The sequence below is a fragment of the Acomys russatus genome, chromosome 5, assembly GCF_903995435.1.
Source record: "Acomys russatus chromosome 5, mAcoRus1.1, whole genome shotgun sequence".
Classification (NCBI taxonomy): domain Eukaryota; kingdom Metazoa; phylum Chordata; class Mammalia; order Rodentia; family Muridae; genus Acomys; species Acomys russatus.
The window spans coordinates 24,886,102-24,906,077 of record NC_067141.1 but is presented as its reverse complement, the minus strand read 5'-3'; the positions used below and the strand labels follow the sequence as shown (position 1 = coordinate 24,906,077).

General features: G+C 53.6%; 1 protein-coding gene across 4 annotated transcripts in view; it reads left to right on the top strand.

Annotated features, from left to right (window-relative positions):
- The first annotated feature begins 307 nt into the window (after positions 1 to 307).
- Ano1 (anoctamin 1) overlaps positions 308 to 19,976 on the top strand; it is a 95,044-nt gene continuing 75,375 nt past the window's right edge. For all 4 annotated transcript variants that reach the window (XM_051145751.1, XM_051145749.1, XM_051145750.1 and 1 more), the window contains exons 1-2: positions 308 to 453; positions 9,276 to 9,608. In XM_051145751.1, the coding sequence (XP_051001708.1) occupies positions 346 to 453; positions 9,276 to 9,608 (441 nt within the window). In that variant the 5' untranslated portion in view covers positions 308 to 345. The remainder of the gene's footprint in view (positions 454 to 9,275; positions 9,609 to 19,976) is intronic.

Genomic DNA, 19,976 nt, shown 5'->3' with positions numbered 1-19,976 from the left:
CCGAGTAAGAATCCTTTCCACTCACAAAATTTAAAAAAAAAAAAAAATTCTAAAGGGGCTCTGACCCCGGATAAAAATAAAACTCGGAATCCTTTCTTCCTGTGTTTAAATTTCTACGGAAAATCTGACCCGCGTGGCCGCCGCCCCTGCGCTTATATCTTTAAGGCGGAGCCGGCGCGCGGCCAAGTTCACGGCGCGCGGGCGCCCTCGGGACGGGCCAGGTGGCGGCAGCGCCCGGGAGGTCGCGAGGGAGGAGGGAGCGGCCACGTCCCGTCCGCGCCAGGCCAGCACCGCCTCTCCGTTGCAGACACCACCGAGGCCGTGGATGGGGAGCGCGCGGCCACCATGAGGGTCCCCGAGAAGTACTCGACGCTCCCGGCTGAGGACCGCAGCGTCCACATCGTGAACATCTGCGCCATCGAGGACCTGGGCTACCTGCCGTCCGAGGGCACGGTGAGTTCGGGTGCGGTCAGGGGAGACCTCTCGACACTTAGCAAGGCAGTGGGGACTCCCACCCACGCACGTGCGGCCCGGGGACGAGCTGGTGCCCGTGGCCAAGTGCGCGCGACCAGCTGTACTCCGCGCGTCCTCCTACCCGCGGAATGCAGCGCTTGGGGTCCCCAGAGTGTTCCTGGGGTCGCCACAGAGCCCGACCCAGGGTTTGCAGTGTCCCTGGGTACCCCAATGCTCGCCCGGATCCCCTAGAGTGTTCCAGGGGTCTCTTCAGCGCATTGCCAGGGCTCTTCAGAGTGTCCTGAGGTGTCTAGAGTGTCCTCCAAGTCTCTCCACCACCGGACCCAGGGTTTGCAGAGTGCCCCTAAGGCTTCCAAAGTGTCCCTGAGGTCTTCGAAGCACACTCTCTGGGGTTCCCAGAGCCCAGCCTGGGCTTTGCAGTGGCCCCAAAAATGTCCCTTGAGGTCTTTGCTGCTCCTGGGGTCTCAAGAGTGTCCTGGGGTCCCTGCAGAAACCGGCCCGTGGTTCCCAGTGTCTTGAGCATACAGCTCAGCTCGGATGGGACCCTATTTTCCAGGCCCTTGGTCAGAGACGCCCCAAGAGCAGCAGGGTGGGTGGGAGTCAAGGATAGGGGCCAGGTGGCCACTAGGGTGAATGAGACTACTGCCTACCGCCACCCCACCGGGTGGGGCTTGAGTCCTGAGACTTCACCTGCAAGAAATGCAGTTGCCCTCAGGGCACAAGCCCAGGGCAGCTGGTGGGTGCTACCAAGATGCTACCAAGATTGTCTATCCTGAGTTGGTCCTTTGTCCCCTCCTAGCGCCCTAGGCATGGGCAGGGTGGAGTCAGTCACCTGGTTGGAGAACCCAGTCCAGAGGTCCTCTCCACCAAAGTATTGTCCCTGGAGCCAGATCCAGCAGGTCATAGGGATCCCTGGTGGCATGATGTGTGTGTGTGTGTGTGTGTGTGTGTGTGTGTGTGTGTGTGTGTGTGTGTGTGTGTGTGTGTCGGGGGATCCACCCCTGATGAGTTTGGTTTAATGAACAAAGTTTCCCAGGGCTCTGGTTGGGGCGGGGCACTCCCAGCAGAGACCAAAGACCAAAAACCAAAGAGCTTCTTTCTCTTCCTGCCTCCCGCACCCCCACCCCCAAGGTCCCTTCCTAGGCTGGAGGGAGCCTAGCTGTCCAATGCCTGGGGCTCTTGCCTGAGGCTGAAGGAGAGGAGAGCCCAGCTTGAGGGATTGCCCTGGCCTGTCCTAGCCTGGGGCTGGAAGCCAGAGTGCTCCTGGTGGATACACCCACAGAGGCCTGATGGGAGCTCTGGCTCAGCAGTACAGTCTCAGGCTGTGGAACAGACTTGGCAGTGCTGGGGTCTCAGCTGAGGGGCAGGTAGGCCTCTACAGGATGGTACCCAGAGTCCTGGGGAGCCTGGACCAGGAGCAGTTGTTGATGGACAGGTACCTTCAGGATGAGAAACATCCTTGGGAACTCAGGGGGCACATTTGAAGAGCTGTGGGCTGGCCCTTCCTGAGCCTTACTGACCCCTGCTGGCCCCTGGGCACCCAGAGAGAGCTAGAGACAGGGAGAGCTCCTCCCTTCCGGAGCTTAAGGCCTTCTGATGGAATGCTCCCCTGTTACCCGTGACAGGAACAAAGGACAGTTACACAAAGTTGGCCAACTGTGTGTCTTAGCTTGTTTAACTCAAAACAAGGGGTGTGTGGTGTGTGTGGTGGGGTGGGGGTGGGGTGCAGTTAATACAAATTAGGAAATCGAGGCCCAGAGAGACAGATGGCTCCCTCCAAGTCATCCATCAGTGGAAAGACAGCCAAAGGAGACCACAGCAAACCTGCCTATAAATGGACACGGGGTGGGGGTGGGTGATTCGGGTAGCATCACCGTGTGGGACCCAGAGGTGGGGACATGAGGACTCAGGTTGGAGGCACTGGAGAACAGTAGTTGCCAAGGTAATAAAGAGGTGTTATTGTAGAGGTGGCACCCATGGGAGGGGACTTGAATATGAACAAACAGAGTCTGAACAAATGGCCCTGGGCACCGGCATTCCCATCCAGAGGCCTGTTATGTGTCCACACCTAGCAGCTACCAGTGTCCCCTCAAACCAAAGAGGTCACTGAGGTCTTCATCTCATTCAAAGTCTTCACAGTCCAGAAATGGGGGGGGGGCGGGGGGTTGGCGAGCCCTGAAGAGGTTGGTGGCCCTGACTTTGCACACAACTTTTTCCTAGATGCTTTATACAGTTTTGCAGGCTGGGAGGGCTGTGGCTCTGGGTGCACGGGCAGGAGAGACGGGTCATACTCAGGGACCATGGCTGCAACTGTAGCTCTGAAACCTGAGGTTCTGAGCATCGTCACACACTCCCGCCACCACTGTTAGTCATCGCAGAGTCACCCAGAGGAAGCCCAGTGCTCTCGAAAGCCAGAGGGTGTGGACTGCACCTCCCTTCTCTAGAGGAGCAGCCTTAGGGGAGGGGGGGGGGGAACAACCCTCTGCCCAGACTGCAGGTCCCAGGCTGTCCTCCTTGCCTCATCCATTTCTAGGGAAAGAGGGCAGGTCACCCCATTGGTCCAGTCACAGAGGATCATCCAGGAAGCCAGAGGCTAGGTGAACTGGGCCTAGTTTTGTTAAGTTTTCTCTGTGCAGATCTTTGAGTGCTTTTGCCTCTAACTCAGTTTCTCCATGGCCAGGGATACTCATACCCAGAAATACCTGCTGTGTGGGTTCCAGCCCACCTGCTGGGACAAGGGCAATAGGCTCCTTATCAGCCAGCCGTTGGAGACTTCTGTTTGTAAATTGCTGAGCAAACCCAGTGATCGGACACGGATAGCTTGTGCTTATGAGTCAGGCAAAAGAAAAAAAACGTCTGGAATAAAACTGAAGTTTTACATTGATGTTCCCTGGAGCTGGGCATGGTGGCATAAGGTTTTAATCCAAGAGCCAGAGAATCTGAGGCAGGAGATTTGCTGAGAGTTTGAGGCCAGCCAGGGCTACAGAGTGAAACCCTATCTCAAAATCGACGAGAACACCCCAGTGTTCTCACCAGTCCGCAACCCAAGTCTCCAAACTGGAAACAAATTCTTAGGTCTCTAATTTCATCTTTCCCATTTTTAAAGAAATTCTGAGATTTTTTAGGTTCCTTCAAAAGCATTGGTATTTTGTCACAGGCTGTTTGAATTCAGCCTGCGCTCCAGGAAGCAGAGGTGGACGGACAAACTTGGTCTCAGCACGCTTAGGGTGTGAACATGGGGCCCTGCCACTGCCTCCCGCTCTGTCCAGCATCTTGGAGGCAGCTGGCACCCCTTTTCCCTGTTTGTGGTACTGGGACAGGAACTGCTGTCCATCTTTCTCTACAGACTCCCCTGAGGAAGCTCTTTCTGGGAACACTCCCCCCAAATACACAGGAGACGGCCCCATCACATTCAAGCCCTGCAAACCGTCCCTCCCATTCTCCATGACCACAGCACATAACGGTACCTAGATACAAGCTTCTGTGGTCCATCTGTACATGAAAACACACACACACACTCATCCCACAACCACCCATTAAAAGACCACTGAGAAGCCCCTTACCTTCCGCCCAGGTGCCCCCTTTCTTAACCATAGACAGTGAGAACATTTGGAAGTGACACATGAAGTCCCACTTGCATCCTTTCTGCTGCAGTTTACATAGTGGCCTTTTTGTCCTCTTTTGTCCAGGGGAGGGGATATTCAGAGTCACCTGGTGCCTCTACAGCTTCTGTGGGACTTACCATGTCATGTCTTCCTCTCTGGCCCCAGGCCCACCTCAGAACAGTCCTGCAGACCCTGGGGGTCCCAGGCTGGTGAAAAAAAAGAGTGAGCAGGGAGCCTGCATTGCCTGTCTAGAAGTTGCTTCCCACTAACACTGCACAAAGACGGCTTTCCCCCACTTCAGAAAGCAGTGCCACCTCTCTCTTTTGGTCCCCTCTGACATTAAGGTTCTATTTCCCTGCCCCACCTCTGTGTGTGTGTAAGTGCACGCATGTGTGTGGGGTGTGTATGACGCGTGTATGTGGATATGTGGTGTGTGTGCATACATGCAAGAGTGCATGAGCATGTGAGTGCATATGTGTGTATATATGGTTGTGTAGCATGTATATGGTGTGTGGTGTGTTTGTGTGTGCTGCATGTGTGTATATGTGTATGTGTGTGTGTGTTGTATATGTGTATGTGTGTGTATGGCCTGTGTGTGGTGTATGTGGTATGTGTGAGTGTATGTACATGTGTATGGTGTGTGTATGTATGTGTGGTGTATATGTGTGTGTGTGTGGTATGTATCTATATGTGTGTATGTGTGTATGATGTGTGTATGTGCACATGCACTCACATACTGTGGAGTCCAGAGGCTGGCATTGGCTGTCTTCCTCTCTCATCCTCCACTTTACTTTTTGAGAGTCTCTCTTTGAGCCTGGAACTGGCCAGCTCCACTAGAGTGGCTGGCCAGGGAGCCCCTCTCTGCCTCCTCAGTACTGTGGTTGTGTGCATGCTGCACCCAGACATTTACATGAGTGCTGGGGAGCCCAACCTAAGTCCTCATTCCTGTGCCAAGAGTTTTAGGGACACCCACCCCCTTCTACTTTGTGTTCCTTCATGCACTGAGCTCCCAGTAAGAGTGAGCATCCTGGTTGCACACAGTCTGCTGGGGCCAGTGGTAGATGCCTTATGCTGAGGACACTGAATCCTTCCAACAACACTGCCAGTGAAGTCCTGTGAGATGAGGGAGGCCTTAGTGACATGTGCCTCAGGGAGCTGGAGCCGTGTTCCAGAGGCCACCCATCAAACCACACGGCTGAGCAGCTGGACTCTGAGCACAGGCAAGATGAAGCCCATTTGGCCCCCTGTGCCTTCCCCTAGGACTGACAGACCCCTTTGGGGAGGCCTAATAGGGCCATGCAGACAGGTGGTGATCACTCATGTTGAATCCGACCCCTGCCTCATCTTGCAGTCCTTGGTAGCTCACAGAAAGCTCTGACTGCCCTTTTCTCTAAGTCTTTACTGTCTGTCTTTTCAATGGTAGCTGTTGTTCTGGCTCTGGGTGCAGGTATGTTAGGGCCATCCTGGTCTAGCCTCAGGGCCCACGCTGAGGAGAGTTAGGGCATCTTGGAGGTGGTCCACAGGAGACCAGCATGACACCTTGGATCCTAGACAAAGAAGCCCGAAAAGGCTAATGAAAATTGAAGAGAGGGACAGAGAGAAGAGGAGAGGGAAGACAGTGTGCATGGCAAGGGAAAAGGCAGGTGGGAGGGGAAGGATGGAGGTTCAAAAGGTCCCAGAGGCAGGAATTACCAGGACCCCTGCCCAGCCTGCTAGGATCCCAAGACTGTCTTTGGAAGTGATGTTGATACCTCCCAGACTCTGGGGTGCCAGCAAAAGTGTCCTCAGCTCCCACTCCCAGTATATGCCTGTCTTGGCTCAGCATGGCCACAGTGCCCAGCCTGGCTCAGCTTCCCCTTTAAGGCTCCTCTAGCAGCCAGTACCCTGTGACTTTGCACTTCTCTCCCCTTCCTGGGCTTCTGAGAAGGGCCTGCACTTAGCCCCCTGGGATGGAGCCAGGGTGACAGGCATGCCCCCCAGGCACCTGGCCCAGCATGTTCTGAGCCTGCTTCTACTGAGCCAGAACCCTAGTCAACCTGGCTAATCCTCCTGGCAGGAGGCGGCCCTACTGGCCTTCCAGTGTTCCCAGGCTTGGACCCGGCCTGGCCAGCTTCAGGGCCTGCAAGAAGACACTGCTGTTTCCAGACCTCCTAGGCAAGCTTCAGCTTACCAAACTGCCTGCCTGGTGGCTCAGGACCTTCATGGCAGGATGGAGGCACATTCCTGCTTGTGTCCCTCAGTCCTGAGTCAGAGCTGGGATCCTAGGGTAGTGAGTTGGGATTTGGTATTCAGGGCATGGAGCTAGACACCTGCGGCCTACCCGCTCTCCCATGTGTCACTCTCAATTTCTTCCAGGCTGAGTGGACCTAGCAGCAGTGCTCCCTCCATGTGTGGGACATTTGACAACAAGGTGTTGCATTCTCAGAAAGAGTGTCACTATTTCTGTGAAGGGCAGAAGTGCCTTGGGTATATGGACAGGATCCAAGGTTAGGCCCAGCCCCATGCCTGCCCCTGACATGGGGCCTCTGTCCCTCTACACAGACATACTTCCCTTGGTGGCTGAGGACAGATGTTCAGATTCCCATAATTTTAGCTCTTTACTGGACCAGAGTGTCATGGCCCTGATCTGGGGCTGTGGCTCAGTAGCTAAGGAATACATGAAGCCCTGAGTACTAGGCCCTGCTCTGCATAAGCAGCATCAGGAAGGCAGAGGCAGGAAAATCTGAAGTTTAAGGCCATCCCTGGCTACACAACAAGTTCCAGGCCAGCCTGGGGCTACAGGAAACCTTGCCTCAAAAGGAACAAACCAAAAACAAACAAACAAACAAACAAACAAACAAAAACAATCAACAACAGCAACAAAACACAACCACCCTTAGCCCTCCTGAGGCCACACAGATATGGGTGTGTCCCTGGCCTATAGGCACCCAGATGGTGTCACTCACAGAGAACAGGAAAGAAACCCTTTAGGAGCACTTTGGGTGGAACATCCACACTGTCCAGGGCCCCGTGGAGGTCACCAGGATGGAGAAAGTAGGCGGAACCTTTCTAGTCTCCCGCAGCTATGGGTGCTGGGGGCACCATAGGCCATGCTATCTCAGGGATGTGGTCCTGGGGTAAGGACGCTGAGATGAAAGGTCAGCTCAAGAGGCCTTCTTCCCCTCCCTCCATTGCTCTGGACTAGACACAGCTTCACTCTGCATCCCCACTCCCTTGTCCCCCTTCACAGCCTCTTGTCCCTCAGAGGAGGATGTTGCCCTGCTGTACCTGTGGAAATACATGGTCCTTCAGAGTCATGAAGTAGCTGGGACATCCTGAGGTTCTGGGTGGCCACACTAGGGAAGGTGGGCAGCTTCCTGGCTGCTGGTGTGTCAGGGTCAAAGTTAGAGCAAGGTCAGGACCCTGGGTATCGGTGGAGCCTGAGCCTCTGGCATGGGGAGGGCGGGATAGGGTAGGTTAGGGGGACAAGAGACACTATAGAGGGACAGAGGGGATATGGAGGAAGTGGAAGATCCTGTGACTGGGCCTGTCATAGCAGGTGACAGGCGAAAGGAGAATCCTGCAGGCTAATACTGGGGTGCTATGCAGGGGAAACTGAGGCCAGAGCTGCAGCTGGTGTGGAAGAGAGGGTTGGATCCCCATGCAGCTTAGGCATCCTGGCTGTGGTGCAAAGGGGCATGTAGATAGCTGTAGTTGCTGGCCGTTGTATTGGGCCTCACATGCCACCCGGGAGGACCTAGCTGGTGATGTCTTCCTCACCACTCTGCTTAAGACCAAGAGCTGGCACAGGGGGGAAGGGTGGCGTCTCTGTGTGGCTGCTAAACTCTGAGAAAGAAACTACCGGAAGCAGGTGTCCAGCTAGGTTGAAGCCAGCTATGGGGACAGCTGGCAGTTCTAGGCTGCTCCTCAGCCTGTGTCCTGGAATGGGTCATACCTAGGTCTCAGTCCTCACTCCTCCATGCCGGAGCCCAACACGGGCATTGGGTCTCTGGAGGATCCAGGCTGAGTAAACAATGGACTCACACATGTGAGCTCTGAACATTCAGCTACCTGGGTGGCCCTGAAGCCATCACCGTGCTGCCTGGATGCTGGCTGCCAGAGGGTGACATTGTGCCCGCAGATACTAAATTCAGTTCTGCCCTGCCTCAGGCCCTCCCCTACCTACGCTCCTTCCTAGGGCTTTCACTTTGTGGCTTTTACAGCAGATTTTTGCCAGGGGTCAGACTGGCCCTTCCCATCCTAATGTCAGGAGGCCCCTCTTGGTGACCAGGCATGGCTTGGCATCCTCAAGGGAGACAAAGGCCTCCTGGAGCATGGGCCCCAAGAAGGCCATTCCATCTTCTACATATTTCAGCTGACTGGCCTGGGTCTGGCTGACAGTGGCCATCTGTAGGGGTAGCTGTCCCGTCTATGGCACAGGAATGGTTCCAGACTGCTCAGATACTGAAACCCATAGATGCTCAAGTCTCATATAATGGCACAGTGGGGCTGGGAGTGGCTTGCCACACAAGCATGGGTACCCAAGCTTGGATTCTCAGCACCTACATTTAAAAGCTGGACATGATGGCATACCTATAATCCCGGCACGGGGAGGTCTAGGGATGCTGGGCTCACTGGCCAACCAGCCTAATGGGAGAGCTCCAGGTTCAGTGAGAGACCCTGTCTCGCAAAACAAGGAAGATGGGCTGGAGAGATGGCTCAGTAGTTAGAGCCCTGTGGGTTCTGTTCCCAGCATTCACGTGAAGGATCACAACCATCTGTAGCCCCAGTTTTAGGGGATCTAGTGCCCTCTTCTGGCCTCCATGGGCACTGCACACTCACGGTACACACATACACCTGCAGGCAAACACTCATACACACAAAAATAAATATTGAAAAAAAGAGATGACGCCAAGGAAGACTCTTGCTGTCAACGTACAGCATCTGCACATGCGTGCAAGTCCAGGAATGTATGTGCACACACGAAAAGGGAAAATAATGTGCTGGGGGCTTTGCATAGACCCTGTGCACTAAAGTGGTGGCTTTCGTGAGGAGGAAGTGCAGTATCCGTGCCTGCAGCAAGTGGGGCTATGAAGCCCAGTGTGTTTGTTGAGTGACTGAGTGAATGGATGAGTACGGTACCCAGCTTGGAGCATGTTACCAGAAGACCCCTCAAGAGCCACTCCACACTGATCTCGTCTCTTTGTTGCCTCACAGCTGCTAAACTCTCTGTCCGTGGACCCTGATGCCGAATGCAAGTACGGCCTATACTTCAGGGACGGGAAGCGCAAGGTGGACTACATCTTGGTGTACCATCACAAGAGAGCCTCAGGTAGCAAGACTCTGGCCAGGAGGGGACTCCACAATGACATGGTCCTGGGGGCTCGCAGTGTCAGGCAGGACCAGCCCCTTCCTGGGAAGGGGAGCCCCGTGGATGTGGGTTCACCCGAAGCCCCCATGGATTACCATGAAGATGACAAGCGCTTCCGACGGGAGGAGTACGAGGGCAACCTGTTGGAGGCAGGCCTGGAGCTGGAGCGTGACGAGGATGTGAGTGTGGCTTCATGTTGGCTGGGGACACCAGGGGCATATGGGCTGGACAGGACTGTTTTCAGGAGGCAGTGGGGGCAGGTCACCTTTAGCTCTGCTCTTGCGGCCATTTCTAGTGGGCTAGAAATGGCTTCTAAACAGCTCTGGGAAGTCCCAAGCCAGCCTCCTCCTCCTCCAGCAACCAAATCTGCCTGGGGCAGAGTTGGCCAGTGACTGTGACCTTGAGGTCAGAGCATTTCCTGCCTCTGACCAGCTAGTGCCCAGCATGGGAAGAGCTGCTGGGTCAGAGAGGCAGGCTGTGGAGCTGTTCTGGGGGGGTTTCTCCAGGGTGTTGTCAGCTTTTACTGAGCCTCGGTTTCTCAACTCATAAAGAGGAGATTGGATTAGTCTGTAGGTTCTTGGGGTCCCCACTCTGAAACACACATCTCTATAGCACCATGTTCAGGAAGTCCAGAAGTTTCGCTAAGAGAAGTTTCTGGAAAGAACAAAGGATCCACTGTCTCTTAGGCCTGCCGGCTGTGGAGACAGAAGAGAATGCTTCAAATCATTGCAGCTTTCAACCATTCAGCCAATTGCTATGTGCTTCCTGGTTGCTATCTTACCCTCTCACTAGGCGTGGGTGGGGGGGGGGGGAAGGCCCCTGATCTGCAAGTGAATGGACAAGTGTAATCTCAGTACTCGGGAGACGGGCAGGAGGAGGATTGAGAGTTCAAAGCCAGCCTAGGCTATATAGCAAGAAACTATAGAAAAGAGAGAGTGTTCGTTGCTAAGGAGCTTGCCTCGCAAGCACAAGGACGTGAATTTGGTCCCCAGAAGCCATGTAAAAAACCAGGCACAGTGGACACACTTGTAATCCTAGACTTGGGGATGGACACTACCTGAGAAATGACAGCTGAATTTGTCCTGTGACCTACACACACACACACACACACACACACACACACACACACACTCACGCGCGCACGTGCACACATGCACCTGCACACACCCACTGAGGATACTGTCCAGTGTGACCCAGTCTCGGGGTGCTGTCCATCTCTCTGCATGTTTCCTGTGGCAATTCCTCAGGTGCATGGGGAAGCTGAGGGATCCGGCAAGGACTCGGGTGGGGGCTGCTCGACTCTAAGGCTGGCCGTACTGATCCCTCTCACTTCTGTCACTTGGAGCAGGGCTGTGTCTGGCTTTCTCCTTCTCCACTCGGACCACCCCGAGGCTTTAGCAAGAAGCTTGCTGTGCAGCTTGTTTTAGTCCTGGAGAAAGGAGAGGGTCTCTCAAAGGCCTCGGGCCTCCAGCCAGCTGCGGCATCCAGTGCGTGTGCTGACCTCCGCAGCCGTATCTCTCATGTGTTCCTCTCTATATCTGTGAGCTTCTTCCCTGGAACAGCCTGAAACTCCCAGGTGTGGGCCTTCAGAAGTGGGGTGACTCAGAGTGACCTGTCAGACCTCAAACTCTGACCTAGCCTTTCTGAACTGAAGGCCTTAGTCTCCCCATCTGGAAGATGGAGATAGCAGCAGCCTTCCTGCAGTGCTGGGCATGGAACACATCGTTGGTGGCCGGGTTCCCTGCTATGTCCAAGCCGGGCATGAGAGTGCACACCTGAGCCTCAACACCCGAGAGAGGCTGAGATGGAAGAGGATGGTGAAGCTAAGGGTAGCTTGGGGTTAAAAAAAATACAAAAACAAAAAAAACAAAAAACAAACAAACAAAAAAATACAAAAACAAAAAAACAAAAAGTAAGGAGGGGAAAGAGAGAGAGGGAAACTGGGAGGGAGGGAAGGAGGAGGGAAGGAAGAGGTATAAGTATGTGATGGCTTCTCTCTTTGCAGTGAAAATCAAACAAGGGTTTTGGTGAGCGTTGTCAAAACAGAACTAGTTTTGTCCCCAAATGACCCCAATTTTCATAGACAGTTTGGGTCTAGAGTGGAATAAGGCTTTGCAACAGTTGGTTTGGTCCTTTTAAAAAACAAAATATGAGGCACTGAGCAGATGTCTCAGATGGTTGGGAGCACTGGCTGCTCTTGCAGAGGACCCAGGTTCAGTTCCCAGCACCCACATGGCCGCTCACAACCATCTATATCTCCAGTTCCAGGGGATCTGACATCCTCTTCTGGCCTCCACAGGTACTGCACACACGAAGTGCACAGACATACATCCAAGCAAAGCTACACATTAAATTTAGAAAATAAAAAATAAAAGTGAAAAATAAAATCTTGGACCGGGGTGGAGCTCAGCTTTAGAGAACTTGCTTGGTATGCCTGAGAGCTGAACCCAGTCCCTGTGTAAAAAGAAAAGGGGAGGGTGGATATGACCGTAATGGGCACAAGTAGAGGAGACAGTCCAAGTTTTCTGGTGTGTGTGTGTGTGTGTGTGTGTGTGTGTGTGTGTACATGCATGTGTATGTGCATTGTGTGTATGTGTGTGCACAGGTATGCATATGGGTGTGTGCGTAAGTGGGTGTATAGGTGTGTGCATTTGTGTGTGCATGGGTGGGTGTGCATGAGTGTGTGCATAGGTGGGTGTGCATGAGTGTGTGCATAGGTGTGTATCTGGATGTGTGCATGAGTGTGTGCATGTAAGTGTGTGTGTATGGGTATGTGCATGGGCTGGGTGTGCATGAGCGGGTGTGCATAGGTGTATGTGTGAGTGTGTGCATGTGGGTGGGTGTGTATGCATGAGTGGGTGTTCCTAAGTGTGTGCATGGGTGTGTGTATGTGTGGTGTTTGAGGAGGAGCCTTTTTGTTGTTCTCCACGGTCCCGCATAGCACAGGCTTTCTTGTGTCTCTCTGCTACTGTCTTGCTGTAAGAATGCCTGGATTCCAGATGCATGACACTGTGCCCACCTTTACATGGGTTCCGGGGACTTGAACTCAGGCCCTCATATAGCAAGGGCTTTATGCACTGAGCTGTCTCCCAGCTCCCAAACCGCCCCCTCCCACCTATTTTTGAGAACAGGGTTTCCTCTCTGAACCTGGGCTTGCCATTTCAGCTAGGCTGGCAAGCCAGCAAAGCCCCAGGCCCACAGACCCACCTATGCCAGGGGTTACAGGTACAGGCCATCACACCCGGTTTCTGTGAACTGAGCCTGAGTCCTTCCAGGTTCCAGTTTGAGCTTCCTAGGCAACGACAGTGAGCGGTCTCCCTGCTGAGCCTTGAAGTCATCCCCTGGTCTCGCCAGCCTGCTAAAAGCAGCAAGACCACAGGGCTGGCAGGGCCACAGTTGGCGCCTGATGTTCACTGTCCCCTCCCCCACCCCACCCCAGGGCAGAGCAGAAGCTGGGCCTGGATGGGCTGTTTGGGCACATGGCAAGTAGAGGTGTGAGTGGGCTCTGCCTGCTGAGATTAGCAGGCACGGCCAGCCCAGCAAGGTCAGGCTTGTTTGGGGGTGAAGAACTAATGAGCCATTCCTGGGATGTGCTCAGATTACAGGGAGCAGCAGCAGGGCTGGCAGATTTTGAAGTAAGAAAGCCTCAAGCAGGATCCCCAATTGCACTCTTTGTCAATTGGAGGCAAACTTTCAAGTGTGTCTCCTGTGAGTAGAACATTCCCAGATCCTAGTGGGCACCACCATGCTCTGTGCCCCCTCGTACGCTATACTATTACTTGCACCATCGAAGCTGGTCTCCTAACCTGAGCTCACTGGCGTCTGACCTTTAGCCGCATCTCCGGCCTCGCCTGGGCTGACGGTAACTCTCAAGTCCTGGGAACTAAAACTGTCTGTCCATATGATGCTGCTACTGAACGTGCCTGGGACCCTAAATCTCCACCAGCTGAGGGAACCCCGTTTCCAAGGCTGGATGGGGAGATGAATAATGGCCTTGAAGGAGATGAGGTGTCCTGTGCAGTGACACCAGCCTCTTGAGCTGTCACTGGCCATGAGGCAACATTGCAGAGCTCTTCAGGCCAGCTTCCTACAGGCAGCTGATGAGCGGGTGTATGCTACGCTGCCTGCGGTGTTATCAAAGATGGGGTTGTAGTCTGTGCACCCCCAAAATGACCAATGTGGCCACATTAGATGACTTTCTCTTTCTCTCTGAGTGTGTGTGTTGTGGGGGGGGGCGTGTCTCACTCTAGCTCTGGCTGTTCTAGAACTGGCTATGTATAGCAAGATGGCTTCCAACTCCCAGAGAGCCTCCTGCCTCTGCCTCCTCATGCTGGGATAAAGGACATAAGGCTAGGATCCTGCTGTTTCAGATTGGCTTCTTGAGTATGGCTGGTAGAATTTGACCAGGACCCAGAGGCCTTGGAGCCTCATGCAGACCAGAGCCCCCAAAATGCTTGCTTTCTCACTGAGGCCAACCTACTATCCCAAGGTACTAGGAGTGGCATGTGGCCTGTGACACTGCTAGCGGACAGGGAGCAGCAGCTCTTAACCACCAGGTGACAAGTGAGCACAGATGGGTGGGTGACTTAAGACAGCACAAGATTGCATCTCTTGCATTCTGGAAGCCACAGGTCGGAGGTCAAGACATGGGCAGAGCTGTACTCCGGCCTCTTCTGTTGTAGCTCATATGTCCCGTCCTTGTCTTCCTGTCTGTTTGGGGGCCCACCCTATCTCATTTTGGCTTTATCTCAGCCTGCTTACATCTGCAAAGACCCTCTTTCCAAATAAGGGCACACCCCAAGTGGCATTGGAGCAGCTGCTGAGGGGACAGAGCCCTTAGAATCACCTTATGAATGAAGCGCCACCCTGATGTGGGGAAAGCAGGGGGGTGAGTGGACCAGCAGAGGCTTTGGTGCCTGTGGTAGAGAAGCAGAGCTCACACTCTGCCTTGGCCTCACCTGCCTCCCCATGGGGCCAAAATGTACCCCGTGCATCCACAGGTTTATGCAAACACAGGCTCCAACTCAGTAGTCCTGGGGTCCTAGACTGCTTGAGCGGTAAATGGGGGTACTAGTCTCCCTGGATGCATCCCCAGAAAAATGGCTCCCAACATCCAGGAATGCACTGTGTTTACTGCTCTCTTCCCCAAAGGTGGCCCCAGGATGACTGCAGAACCCATAGAATGACAGCCCACCCCCCACCCAGAGAAATTCAAGATGCTTCATAGAGAGAGCCTGGGTGGGAGGGAGGGCACAATGCTTTGCCCCACAGGCGTCTTTCGCCTCCTGCTGCCTTTGAGGAGTCAGGGACCCCTGGGTGAACTGTGTGGTGGAGAACAGCCAGAGCCTTGTCTTGAGGTGGAGGTCTTAAGGACCCTTCCTGTTCCTCTCTGTGTCAATATCTTGCTTTCTCTCACCTCTTCTCTCTTTCTGCTTTTCTTTTTGTCTTCTCTCTCTCTCTCTCTCTCTCTCTCTCTCTCTCTCTCTCTCTCTCTCTCTCTCTCTCTCTCTGTTTCTTCCTAGCTCCCTCTTAGTCTACTTCTTCTCTCCCTCTTCCTCTTCCCCCACTTCCCTCTCCTTAGTCCTCCTTCTTCCTCTCCCCCCTCTCTGTCTCTTTCTGTCTCTCTGTCTCTGTGTGTCTCTCTCTCCCTCTCTCTCTCTCTCTCTGTGTCTCTCTCTGTGTGTGTCTCTGTCTGTCTGTCTGTCTGTCTGTCTGTCTCTCTCTCTCTCTCTCTCTCTCTCTCTCTCTCTCTCTCTCTCTCACACACACACACACACACACACACACACACACACACACACACTCCACCTCTCTCTCTCCCTGTGGGATCAGCTTCCAGAGTTCCCATTAAAGAGACAAGAGAAATTTGTGACCGATGTGTTTTCCTCCAAGAAAATCCATTAGCATTTTTGAAGCGGAGCCTTAAAGCCTGCTGGGTGTTATTTATGTCTTTGGGGTCATTGCTAAGAACACCACAGGCTTAAGCCCTGGCTGTGTCTACCGGGGGTGGCTGGGGCCCTCACTGCCCTGACGCTGTACTTGACCCTGGCTTTGGCAGATTCCCCTAAGTCTATGGACACAGAACCCCACCAAGGCTTGTTTGATCTCATGCCACTGCACTCAAGCCAAGCTGGGGGACACAGAGCCTCGGGGAGCAGGGTGGGGTGGGGTGGGGTGGACACAGCCTCTGAACTGTGGGATGGAGTTAGAACTAGCCATTTCTTGGATCAAGCCATTTCTAGGCCTCAGTTTGCCCATCTATTAAGTGGGAGTGATAGTGAATTTGCTCATGAGTGTGAGTGGGGCTAGGAGAGGAATTCTGGGCCTGGCACACAGTAAGACAGGCAACAGCAGCCTGACCCTGTCACCATCTGGCAGACTCAGAACTGTCCATGAAGAGAAGGGTTGAGAAAGGGTCTCTTTGCCTGTAGACATCCTCTCCTGCCCTCTGACAGGTGACTGGGGAATTTGGAGAGCAGGGTGGCCATGGTCCCACGGTGTGGCAGGGGCAGGAACATCCCTTTTCTGCCATCTCCGGTGGTTTCAGATGGATCTGGAGCTCAGCACTGTCGGGGAACGGTGCAGGCTTGCAGCCCTGGGCTCCTTCATGAAATGAGACTGCTGGCCCTGAACTTAAGGAGTCTCGTGTCTCCTCCTGTCCCTTCCAAACCAGGAAACGAGAAACCAGTTCCTGGGACTCATAGGCCTGGAAGCAAGCTGCCCCCCACCCCACCCCTGTGGGCTTCCTGGCAAAGTGTGAGAGGACAGGTCAGTCCAACTCATTTCTGATCCTAACCTGAGCCCCACGGTGTAGCACTGTCTAGAAAGCCAACCAAGACCCCTGGCTTTGAGTTGTTCACCCTAATATGTGCATCACTTCCCCACGGTTTCCCCCAAAGGAGAACTGGCCTCTTGTATGCTGCGATGCTGAGGTCCAGGCTGAATAGAGTCCTAACTCCCAATTCTACTTCCACATGTCCCTCTCTTTGGTCCCTGAAGGCCTGTGCCCCCTGGGGCTACTCTGAATCTCAAAGCAACATGGACTGTTGTTCCTCTAGCCTGCTCTGTTATGTAGAAACATGCTTCTTTGGCTATAAGTGTGTGTGTGTGTGTGTGTGTGTGTGTGTATGTGTGTGTGTGTGTGTATTCATGTGTGTGCATAGCTTCAGGTATGTTTGCATGCATGCATATGAAGGCCAGAAGACAACTTTAACTGTCATTCCTCATGTGCTGTTCCTCTTGCTCTTTGATGCAGGGTCTCCCATTGGCTAGTTGATTAAGTTAGACCAGCTGGTCAACCCGCAGGGATCCTACTGCCCCTGCCTCCCCACTGATGGGATTATTAACGGTCAAGCTACCATGCTTCATGATATGGGTTCCAAGGATCAAACCCAGGTTCCCCAACTTGCCTGTTTGCACTTTCCTGAGTCTCCCCGGCCCTTCCCACCCCACCCTGGCCTGGGCAGGTGGCTTCAAGTGAACCCTGTCCCACTGCGGCTGCCATCTGAGGCCCTCTCTGTGGCCAGACCTGTGAAGGTCTGCCAGGAGCTCTGCCAGCAGCGGTTAGTTGGAAAGCTTGAGGTAGGCCACAGCCCATCAGCACCCCATGGGAGTAAGCAAATGTCTCCAAGCCATCTGGGATACCCCCGGCCCTCACCTGTCCTCTAATCCTGTTTTCTTTGGGAGCTCGATTTGCCAACACTATGTCAAGATTGTAGTTCTCAGTACGCGTCTTTTTACTTTCTAGAAGTTCTGTTTGGTTCTTTCCCAAGTTGGCTATGTCACTTTTTAATAGTTTCCTGTCCTTCGTAGGCCTTCCTGTCTTGAAGTTTATGTCTTTAATTGAGGTGAGCAGGGCTGACCTGCCTGTCATCCATCTAATGAGAGCTCACACTCTCTGGCCAAGAGTACTGGCTTCTGTCTCTGTCACTTGTCGGTTCTCCCTGGCCATGTCCGTGGGTTGTTTAAACCCAATGGGCTCATCTGTCTTTGGGCTCCTCAAGGACCTGTTGAAACCCTGTAGCATTCCCAGAGCTTGAACTGACAGCCTCCAAGGCCACAGTCCCAGGCGAAGCCATCACACCTTCACGGGTCTTTTTATTCTTTCTTCTGTTTTGTTTTGTTTTGTTTTTTCGAGACAGGGTTTCTCTGTGTAGCCTTGGCTGTCCTGGGCTCACTTTGTAGACCAGGCTGGCCTCGAACTCAGAGGGATCCACCTGCCTCTGCCTCCCAAGTGCTGGGATTACAGGCATGCGCCGCCACTGCCCAGCGGTGGACATCAACTTTCCTTCTCCATGCTCCTCAGGGTAACTCAGAGTAGCAGGCATGCTCGCGGGAGGTGGGGGGTTGTTCGGTGGTATCTGCCCATTCCCGGGGTGTAAATACTTCTGCACTCTCAAGCTCTCCAGCAGCTACCAACCTACTACTGAGTGGTCAGAGGAAGGCAACCATTCCTTTGTGGGGCCCATGAAAGGGGATCTAGTCCTCATGGGAGAGTCTCTAGCCTGTTTCTTCCCACCTCTCTGTGTCTGCATTTGCTGTTGTGTCATGACTTGCAACTCCCTGGCCTGGTCCCAGCTGTGCAGGATCTTAAAGGCAGTGCACTGATTTTTTTTTCCTCTCTCATTCTAGCCAGCATTTTTTTTCCTACCCCATGGGGGGTTGCCCCAGGGAGATCGCTCCACCTTCAGTGGCAGCAGAGGTGTGACTTGATCTACCCACTGATTTCTCTGCCATCCAGCAGGCCTCAGGCCCAGGACTGGGGAGAAACACATGCAGGGCCCATCCCTGCCATATTATTGGCAAACGGCGACTAAGTCTGGTCCACCCACTGAGACCCACGAATCCATGGCTCTCCAGTGCCCAAGGCTTGAATCTGAGGGTAGAGCCAAGAGGGCATTCCGCTAAGGGTAGATCGGCACTCCTGATCCCATACCTGCCCTTGCCACGGACTCCAGGTCTCCCTCACACTGTGAGCACGCCAGTTAGTGGGCAACGCTTCCCCACCCAGGCTCTACACTAGTGACAACATATCCCAGCCCCGAGGGCCATGCCTCGCCCTCTGGGAGCTGTGTGGGTGGAAGAGCGCTATGAGTGTGACAAGTGAACACCAGGTTGAGTTCCCATGCCACACCTGCTGCTCCCACATCTGGATCCAGTGTCTACAGGCCCTGCCAGCCCCTCCTCACCTATAATGGATACACTGAGGCAGGCCAGGAGGTCTGAGAGAAAGTGGGACCAGGGCCAGATGCTGAGGCTGACCCCATGTGGTACACAGTAGGTACTTACTAAAGACTGGCTCCTCCCTTTTCCTCTCTCACTCACTCACTCATGGAATAAATTCTCTGTGCCTTGTGCCGTCAGCCGGCTTAGGGGTGCACCGAAGCAGAGCCAGCTGTCTCAAGCTCGCATCTGTGTTGGCAGCCACTGACAGTGGGGAAAGGCAGGTGGGATTCAGGGCAGGTGGGAATCAGGGCATCTGGCTGGTTGTAGGTGTTGGTCTCCATTACCTTGTCTGACTGGAAAGGATGAGGTGGTGACTTGGTGCCCTTAGCCATACAAACTCTTCAAGGGACCTCCATATCTTTGTCTCCCTGCCCCCTTTCCTTTCCTTCTTCTTCTTCTTTCTTAAAAAAAATATTTATTTATTTATTTATTTTGAGATGGACTGTCATGGTTAGCTTTGACCTTGCTATGTAGTTGAAACTGGCTTTGAACTCCTCGACCTCCTGCCTTGCTGGGGTTAAAGACTTGTGCCACCTGCCTGGTCAAAGGTCTAGTTCAGTTTTCTTTTGTTTTGTTTTTTGTTTTTCTTTGTTCATTTATTTTTGAGGCAGTCTCACACTGCAGCCCCGGTTGGCCTGGAAGTTACTATGTAGCGCAGGCTGGCATCATGAGACATTCCTTGAACTCACAGGACTCCTTCTGCACCAGTCTCTCAAGTGCTAGGATGACAGGAATGAGCCACCACACCTGGCTTCTTCTGTAAAGAAGGTTCTAGAACCAATTCTAGTGACTTCAGAGTCCTTTCATCTGGAGATCAGGAAAGAAGCCTGTAACTCCTCTGCTGCACTCTAAATGGAACTAAAGTGGCATCAGGTTACATTAGGACATAACCCTAACCCATGTGGATAGGGGCTTCTCGGGGTCCTGTCCCTCCACAGATCCCTGTGGCCTAGCTATGTTGTACATTCCTTGCCTTATGCCTCTGAGTTTGTGGTTTCAAATGTCACAGCTGAGGGCTTAGGAGGAGGGATAGAACTTGGTCCTTTGAAGCCTTTGGCTGTAGCTGAAGGGACCTGGCCATGCCCCAGGCTCCTCCTACTGTGGGCGTGGTGTGGTCAGGCTGGGTACCACGGTTTTTTTTTTTAAAAACATCTTAGTGTGTTTTTGCTAAACGGGTCCCACGACCCCATTCACCAGCCAGATGTTTCCTTGGGAGAGACCCGAGCACTCACGTCAACAGGGCCCACTTTCCCAGGGATGCTGGGACTACAAAGAATATTTTGGGTCTTTGCGTGCAGGCGAACACTACACAGAGATGAATC